Raw genomic sequence first — 9,682 nt, forward strand, 5'->3', positions numbered from 1 at the left:
GATTTGCAGGCCTTTGCCTTCTGTTTACATCTTCCTGTTTCACTCCCAGTTCCTCTGCAGCATCATATCTTCCAGAGGAACATATTCTTTGTTTGAGTATTACTGCTATAAACTAAAGTCCTGCAGCAGTCTCACAAGGAAGTGATGAATTTGTAAAATAAGAGAGTCAACTGAAATTGGACCATGATTCTACTTTCTGTGCTTCATGTTTACTTGTGTTACATTACTGCAAATGAAATCACAAGACTGTGAATTTAGTGCTATGTTTCTATGTAAGTGCATTTAAAAATTCAGAGAAAAAACTTGGAATTTGGAATTTTGTCTCCCTCTTTCTATGTAAGGCAAGTATTACTCTAAAACTGCCCAGTTTTTGTAAATGATCAAATACATAAAGCATCTATGTTAAAAGATATACATCCTGTCTTTACTCTGTGCTAGAACATATCCATGAAGTCTAGAAGTGGAATAAAAATTTTAATTTTTCATTGTTTGTAAGCTTACATAATTAGTATACTCTCTGCCCCCCATTTTATTTGAGGAATGTAAAATTAAAAATATACAGTAAAATCTTTTAACAGTTATTTGTGATGTAAATCTATTATCTGGCTTTATTCTTTAAAGAGCATTAGCAGATGCTTTCCTGTGAAACAAAGGGTGACTAAAGTATGGAGTGAAATGATGTAGAGATCTATCTTGAAAATAACATATTTAATATAATTTTAATTTTTTTTATAATCCCACATTTTCATGTAACAGACTGGCCACACATACACTATAAGAAATGGTAAAGCTCACTCTTGTGGTATAGTAAGAGAAGTGCAGAAGCAACAGCCCTTTATTCTTCAGTGATTTTTCTTTGCATGTAAATATTAGACGTGACCCTTAAGCATGCTGCTTTCTGTAGATGTAGTTGTGATATTTTCATTCTTCTTCTCTTGCTGAACATGGTTACTTTTGTTCTATTTTTCTTTCTGTGGTCTAAGGAACTTTACATGATCAATGCAGTGCGCTATCAGGCTGCTGGACAGGTATTAATGCTTACAGCACCACTAACCAAAGCTGCTTTACTAAAACTCACTGGCTTTTCATCAATCATGAAGTTACGAATGCAGCCAATGAAGGAATTGCGTGTAGTCAGGCTCGTTGTTAGCAGAGACTCTGAAAGAAGCATATAAAAAAATTAAATAAATAAAGATTTAGAGCTCACGATGACCAAAATCATCAGTTCGGTGGCAGAATCTTTTAAATTTGCAACTAACTGCAGCTCTGCTGAATCTTCAGTGGGTCTTTTAAAACACCTGGCTTACTGTCAGTGTAGAGGTCATTAGAGTAAGTATGGTTAGTTATCTACAGTTATGTAAAGCCTTGATACCACATTGTCAGCAGAGAGAAAAACAGCATTTTTTGACAACTGCATTTTCTTTTAAGTAAGAATAGATGAATCTCCTTGTCTGTTTTTGTAATTATACATTACATTACTGTGTCTGATTTGTTAGTTTGCATCTAATTTGCTGTATTTGCATGGTCATCATCATCACATCATCATGGCTAGGCTTCGCAAACAAAGATCTGGGGATTTGCATGGTATTATTTAGTATTATATCTTGTTTGGTTTTGTGAAGTTCTATGTAAGATTTTTCTGTACCAGGGTGATAATAGTGTTATAGAGCCAGTGAATGGCATTACCTTAGTATGCTATAATTAATGTAGAAATAGAAGGCTCCGTTATGAAGCAGAACAGCATTTGCAATTACCCCTTTATATTACCTCTCTGGGAAGAGTTCTGTCCTAATAAAATTCCAGTTTGGATTTAAAGATGAAGAGGCATCTGTGCATAGGTTTTATTATTCCTCTTAGGCTCATTTTACCTCCTGGTAGTGTGGAATGGATGTGAACACCACACACTCAAGCCACTAATCCAAGATAAGCAATATAATGAATTTTGTAGTTAGAGCTTCATGATTGACATGCAAGGCACAGAGAAATAATGCTGCATGTTTTCAATGAGAAATGTACAGGAGTTGACTTAAAAATTGAATCACGTAGTGTTGATTACAGTTTGTATATGAACCCCAACAGAGTAGCTCTGTCTGTTGAATAAGGGAAGTAAATGTAGTAATCTTGGCCCACGCTACACAGATGGTCTGTGAGTCACCAATACACATGAGCAGACATCTGTGCAATAGAAACAACTAGTCAGAAAAAGAATCTCCTTGTTTTGTCTTGTTTTCAAAGATGCCATTGCTTGAAGATAAGGAAAGAAGCCTACCAGCAACTAAACCTTGAGACTCCAGTGACAGTGACAGCGAGTTTCCAATCCCATAAATAAATAAATTGTTTCTTAAAAGAACAGTAAACCCATAGTGGAAGGTAAAATAGAAAAAGAAGGATTTTTTTTGTACCTGGCTGACTTCTCTACTTAGTCCTTACTGACCCTCCAGCAGCTGTGAATGTTTTGATTTCAATGGAGCAGCACTCTCTTTTCTTTGAGAACTTGAGACAGAACATTTCTGATCTGCTCTTGTGCCTTTGAATTTTACCAAGTTGTTCACATGTTTTGTTATTTTTTGACACGAAAACTAAGTCTTTATGCTTTCTCTGGAAACAGTGTTGAAATCTGAGAACAACATACCACAAAGCTGTGAAAAACGTACCTGGTACACCTCCAATAAACACTGGCTCCCTGTGGTCAATTGCCTTTGGATTTAGTGGCCCTACCACATGGTTGACTTCAGAGTCTACATCCAGCTGCACCACATTAGCATCTCTAATAACTGAAAGGAGAAGGAACAGGGATCAATAAGAAGTAGCACATGAGTTTTTTATGACAGAAGGGAGTTATCTGTTTCATCTGATTAGTTAATTTAGTGTTTGCTAGATTGAGTGTGAGCCCTCAGTGACAGCATGTGGGCAGAAGGGCCAGTGGAAAATACAGAGTGGGAGCAAGGGTGCTTTTGAGTGGGGCTCTTGATTGCTGGTGGCTGTGTCTAGGCTGTCAAATATGAGCATACAATGGTGTGTGGCTTAGGAAAATTGTTTGCCAAATCATTCCCAATAGCGGATGTATTGGAATGCAGTGATGTTTCCTCCTTGCTTGTGTGCCTGGGTTTCCTTCAGAAGGGAACCAGAATGCACGGGGAAAGGGTGCATACTCAGATCTCTTGATGTGACAGCTGGAGACATCCTAAGTCAGCATCTAGACAGGAAGGTAAAGGGGTTCAAAGTACCTGGGGTTTAGAAGTACTTTTTTGACTTTCAAATCCAGGAAAGAAGGATGACTCTCTGGCATAGGGGCAAAATCCTGGCTGTAAACATCTCTCTATTGTGAGCAAAAGGCTCCTCAGGTCTGTCTTGACCTTTAAAGGCGGCATATACTTGTGCCTATTACATTCTACCAACTTATTTAACCTCTAATTGAGAAAGGAAGAATATCATCATGTATGTGACTTAGGAAAGGTTGCCAGCATTTCAGCTAGGCTGCTTTGTGTTTTTTGAATAAGGAGCTTCCATCTTTGCTTGTTCTTCATATCTTCACAGGAACTTCTCCTTGTCCTCCCAGAAGGCTCTACAGTTCTGTATCTGAGGGATGAATAAGACTGCATCTTTCACACAAACTTGGGTCTTGACAGGTGAAAAAGAAGAACTGAAAATACGACCACGTTCCTAGTGCTCTAGCCCATGGAGCTGGATATCTGGGGAGGGAGAGATGGGCTCTGTCACCTTAATTAGGGGATGATTGCATTTTACTGACCTGCAATTCGATGCCACCTGCCATCACAGAGACTCTGTTTCAGTGTCACTGAAGTTGAAAAATCCCTGATTCCATTATTCAATTTCACAGTAACCTGGGGAAAATAATGTAATTGTCACTGTAAACACCCTCCTTTACTCTTTTTAACTTCAGTTATAATAATGATGTATTCCTCACTCAAAATATGTCAAGTATCCAAGAGAAAGGAAAACATGATTTCATTAAATTCTTCAAAATAAAGTACCTTTTTTAATCCACAATTTAGGCGGATTTTTGTTTGTTTGTTTGTTTTGTTTAGTGTGGTTTTGTTTTTAATTATTGTTCAGATTCAATAGTTCTGAGACATTTCTAATTTAACTCAAGGAAGAGTTCAAAAAAAAAGATTTAAAAATAACAGCTAATTTCACTCATTTTCTAGTACCTCTACTCTATAATTTCCTATATGGTAAATTAGTGTTTAGAAACATCAGATGATGTTTTGGCATCTTTCTAGCCACTTAATAAGGAAAACAGTAATGAAAACCCCAAGTATAAACAAACAGAAAAGATGTGAGAAAGGAATAGGTAGTGAATTTCAGAATGACTTTTAAGTTACTTTTTCAAGTTTACCGATAAATCTCTGGCAGAGCTAGAAAGTGAACCTAATTCTGAATTTTGCACCTCTGCTTTAGCTAATGGATTAGTATCTTTCTGCCTGGAAATGTTACAGCAGCAGCAGAGCAGTGTTGTGCCCCTATTGAGGGACATGAGATTCCCAGCGATGACTGCCAGAGAACTCCAGACTGAGTTCAGCCACTCAGGCTTTTCAAACATCGAAGTTGCCCCTGATCATGCTGACACGGTATGGACTGAAAATAACAGAATCAAAGGATGATTTCAGTTGAAAGGAACCTTAAAGGTCATCTAGTTCCAACCCCCCTGCCATGGGCAGGGACATCTTCCACTGGATCAGGTTGCTTGTAGCCCTATCTAACCTATCCTTGAACACTTGCAGGGATGGAGCATCCACAATTTCACTGGGCAACCTGTTCCAGTGCCTCATCAACCTACAGTAAAAAATTTCTTCCTAATATCTAATCTAAACCTACTCTCTTTCAGTTTGAAGCCATTCCCACTTGCCCTGCCACTACAGGCCCTTGTAAATAGTCTCTCTCAAGGAAAGAACTTCTATTTAATTCTAGAGGGTCTCTGATATAGTTGTAACTAAGAAGTTTTAAATATTTTTTTTTTTGCAGAGGGGCACCAGCAAACACAATTGAAATGATCCTCATGTTCTCTTTTATCCACCCTCAAACAAAATATATAGATTAAAGCAAACAAAGAATCATGAGGGAAAGTGACTCCTTAATAAATCACCCAGACAAGCTGTACTGATAGAGATGTGTACATTTAAAAAATGAATTAAAATTGCTGATCTTATTTGTCCAGCAAAACTGTTTTCACAAAGCAAGTCTTTCATAATGCATTCAAAGGGAACAGATAGTTAATGCTAAAGAAACACAAATGCTTACTAAGAATGTACTGGACTGCTGCAGTGACAAGCAGGGAAGAGCTGCTTTTTCACAGTGAATTTTGTTTATGAATTGCATATGCATTGTACAGGAGGTGAGGTTTGAAGCAGTAAATGAGACAGCATCTTTTGTTAGACCAACTGATACAGCTGGGAAAACCAAACAAGTTTCTAGACATCCAGACCTCCAGTTAGAACTTTACATAAGAAATACTAGACTGGACCAGTTGTATACAGATTCAGCCTTTAAGTGTGGCATGATATGCAGCAATGCAGTGTACTTTTACAATTTGTTAGTTCACCAAGAGCTAGCTACATGGGTAAGGATAACCTTTATCTTACCTAGTTAGCTGTCAAAAGTTAGGTGCCTAACTGAAAGACCCGTTGTTCCATTGATAACCAATATAGAAAAATAGGTTCTCTGAATAATAGCTCACTTAGTCACCTGTATTAGACACCTGCTTTCACCATGTTCAACTGTCCACTCAGTCACTCTGCTGTAGGTTCCTGCTCTTGTAAGAGAGGTGACAGCATGTTTCCTCAGGTGTTGCATTTCTCTCCCCATCACACACATATATGTTAAAGGAAGAAGAGACTGAGTGCAACTCAGACTTCTCTTTTAACAAACAAGAAATTAAAATTCATCAGCAGTTACCTTACTTGCGACATTTTTAATGTGTAGGTGAAAGAACAGCACCAAAGAGTCAGTGCTTTTGCTTCTTTTCAACTGCTCATGAAATATTTATAGTTTGTGCCAGTAAAGTGATCTGATCTTGTCCTAGATGTTATCTTTTGTATTTTAAAATAAAAGTCTGGATTGCCTAATCTAAGCAGTTATCATATTTAGGAGAGAAATAAGAATCAATTAATGGCAAATTTGTAAGACAGAATTGCACGTAGCAAAGCCCAAGTAGGTGGAAGAGAAATCAGTCAAAGCAGTGGAGGAAATATGACCTTCATTATACCTGTCCATTTCTCATGTGCATATTCAAGTACTCTCCATTCACACTGTGACCATGCAGTAGAATTCCTGAGCTGCTTCGAGGACGTATTTCAAAAACAACTTCAAATTTCAGACCTAAACTGAAGGATTCATCTGTGAAGTAAAAAGAATAACACTGTTTTTGTGCTGAGTTAGTGATGAAATTGGGCATTTATTCAAAGTCAAAATAGAAAATCAAACCCAGAGTAGAATTTATTTGTCCTTAAAACTATTGAAACATGAGATAGCCTGGTGTGCTGTCAATGACCCATTTCAAGTTTTGTTTTGATTGTGTTTACTTGGAATACTAATGAAGGTTTATTTATTTTTTCTCATTATTTAAAAAATGTATTTTGTTTAAAAATTTCTTAGAAATGAAATGGACAACAGGAAGTAAATTATCTGTATTTTTTGGCAGTTTCTTACTATGTAATTTGCTAGACATTCAGCAGTCATTATTGAGTGAGTGGGAATCCACTTGAGCTTTGATGATTCAGAAGGAGAAACTCCCTTTTTCAATCTGGTGGCAGGCCAGGGAGCAAATGAGAAATACTGTCTGATTCTCGGTGTTGCCAATGAATTGGGTTATGCAGTTTCCTTTCTTGTTTAGATCAGAGCCTATGTGACCAAATCACCCTTATAAAACACTTCCTGAAACACAGCAGGACTAAATGACAAAAACATGTGTTCTTTCATGCTGTTCTGCATTAAACATGCAGAAAGAATTTCTGTAGGATTTTTTAATTACGTGTTGTTTTATTAATTAAAAAACTTAAGGGGTGCCCATTTGCTGGTGTACTTGTCTTAGCAACATTGACTTCTACGTTAATTTTTACCATATTATAACCAGTTCCCTTGTGAAATTATTCTAATTATTTGAAATACATACACACAGATGTGTTTATGTTAAGTTTCACGGTGACATTGGGACCTGTCAACATCAGCTGCTTACCACAATAATGATCTGTATCCTTACAGCTCCCAGCCTCAAAAATTACTATATCCTTTAGTGAAATATGCCATTCTGAAGCACAATCTCATTATAGGATACATTTGTTTAGAAGTGTATTACCAAGGACGACATATCCTCCTTCTGATGAAAAGTATGTTCCTGCTTCTGATGGGCCTTCAAAGCAAGGCGTTACACTAAATGTCTGCGAAGCTGAAGTAATTGATCTTCCATTGAGCTGTAAGTTGCTGAGACAGCCACTGAAACTGTAGACAGAATTAATCTGAGGGGTAAAAAAAGCATGATTAGTAGATAAACTGCTTGTGGAAGGAAATAAATTCTCCTGTCCTTATTTTTACTTGTTTATAAGCTAAGGCTGTAAGGCTGTGATTGTCTGGCTCATTTTAATTACGTGTTGTTTTATTAATTAAAAAACGTAAGGAGTGACCATTTACTGGTGTACTTGTCTTAGCCACATTATTCCACAATAATTTCCCTTGTTAGGCTCATAACGCTGAAGATTGCCTTGAAGTAAACTTTGTTATGTTCATTTTTGCTTTAACATTCCTAACAAGATAGGAAAAGCAGACTGAAAAAGCAGACCCCTATCTTGCCTCGATGCTGTGAGGTATGTATAACACTGCCTTGCTCTAGCTGTGTTTTGTTTCTCACAGTTCAGTAAGGACTCTTTGAGAAACAACACAACCTGGAATTAACTTGAAGGCAAGAGAGACATGAGAGGCTACAAAAAGCACTTTTCCTGCTTCTCTTCTCTGGAAACTGTTCTTAATTAAAATTCTAAAGATTACCTTGAATGAGACTTTGTTATGTTCATTTTTGCTTTAACAATCCTTTCCACATACTTCAGTACCAAGCTGTAGGACAGAATCCTGACTTCTAGGTACTGTCTTAAAACAGAGATACTAAAAGAAAATTCAAATCTCTTTGAAACCCATCCTACATGTCAGACTTCAGGGTGAAATTGATCTTGTGTAACTTTACCTGTGTCATCTCAGCTTGGATGTTACTAAGATTTTTCTGTTCCTTCTGAACCACTGGCTTTCCAGTTGCTGCTGCTGCAAGTCTGTGGAAGCCTAGATGAGCTACCACCAGCCCAGTCATGTGGGAGCTTTGCTATAGACTTGAACTGAGGTGTTTGCTCCACAGTGTGCCGAGGATTCAGATCTTAATATGCTTTCGGCTGAACCCATCCCTACAGTCAGCTTTTGTATTAGCTGTACATAGAGGTATGGGCTGATTTAACAGGTGTCTGCTTTACCTGGATATTTTTTACGGCTTTTCCGGGAGCTACACCTCCAATATAGAGTGGTGCAGTGACTTGCCAAGCATTAGTATTGCCGCCAAAAGATTCTTCCAGTACTCGGAGACCATCAATTATCAAGTGACCAATATTTTTGCCTCTAGTAAATATCACCTAGGAAGGGAAGAAAAAAAGTGTGGAAGATTACTTTCCTTTGTTAAGGGATCACTCCTGTGCAGTGGGAGAAGATAAGATATTTGAGAAGAAAAGCTTGTGAGTGATACTCTACCAGCCCATTTTGTTAACTGCCAGTATTCTTTGCTGGGCAACCCTCTTTTTTCACATTCATGTGAAAGCTAGATAATAAAACTGCTGACTTTCTTATGTTTTGATGTACAAGGCAGAGGTAATCAAGGTGTGACAAGGTCTACATGATTTGTTGCTACCTATCACTGTTGGCATTTTCACAGTCTTTACTAGCTTTATGGTCTGGATTCATCCAACTTGCTTTAAACACTTAAATGCCCAAGTCAGTGGCTTAGTAACTGTAGACTTCCTCGGTAGTTAGTGTGAAGAGAGATACCTACAGAGGGAAATTCACCCTGACTCCTAAAATTGTCTTTTTTTCATAGACTACAGAGGGAGCCCAAGACAGCTGTGCTTGTAGGCATTTCAAAGACATTTGCTGAACAAAATTATCATAGTTATTTCTTTCCTAGCTCACTTAACTCTTAATTGCCTTACTGTTCTGCTTGTTTCTATCACTTCTATTCAGCTGTTAGTGTTGGGATTTCCTGGATTTTTATAACTGACTCACTTTCCTGCCCTTAATTAATGACTTGATAAAATGCAACATGGAAGATTTAAAAATATTGGTGGAAGTTTCTCAACATATAGGTGTATTTATGAATACATGAATGCAAACTCCCTGAGCTGTCACATTAGCAGTGTCTTTACTGCAGCCTTGATAGGATATGCCATCATAATGATTGATTTCTTTTACTTACATCATGCCACAGACCATCATTGTATTTCTCTTGGCTCTTAATCCTTATCTTCTGATGACCAGCATTAAACATAAAAATGAGTCGGCCATGAGCAACGAAAAGGGCCATGAAGTTGGTCTCTTTTTGATCCGAAACGTAGAAAATCATTCCATGAGATGAGTGAGTTTTCAGACTGATAGAGAACTGAGCTCTGGCACAAAAAAACCCAATATTAAAAATAAA

The 9,682-nt window shown here is 37.5% G+C and overlaps 1 protein-coding gene across 1 annotated transcript; it reads right to left on the bottom strand.

Moving 5' to 3' along the window:
* Positions 1 to 691: 691 nt before the first annotated feature.
* Positions 692 to 9,674, bottom strand: LOC113982147 (laminin subunit alpha-4-like). Its single transcript, XM_039378957.1, has 7 exons — positions 9,461 to 9,674; positions 8,472 to 8,627; positions 7,316 to 7,475; positions 6,227 to 6,357; positions 3,752 to 3,845; positions 2,655 to 2,774; positions 692 to 1,158 (listed from the first exon to the last, which is right to left on the bottom strand). Exons 1-7 carry the CDS (start codon positions 9,605 to 9,607, stop codon positions 1,013 to 1,015), a joined length of 954 nt encoding a protein of 317 aa, XP_039234891.1. The 5' UTR covers positions 9,608 to 9,674; the 3' UTR covers positions 692 to 1,012.
* Between the last annotated feature and the right edge of the window lie 8 nt (positions 9,675 to 9,682).

The sequence above is a fragment of the Pipra filicauda genome, unplaced genomic scaffold, assembly GCF_003945595.2.
Source record: "Pipra filicauda isolate LSUMZ 115617 unplaced genomic scaffold, ASM394559v2 scaffold1517_size10857_pilon, whole genome shotgun sequence".
NCBI classification, from domain to species: Eukaryota; Metazoa; Chordata; class Aves; order Passeriformes; family Pipridae; genus Pipra; species Pipra filicauda.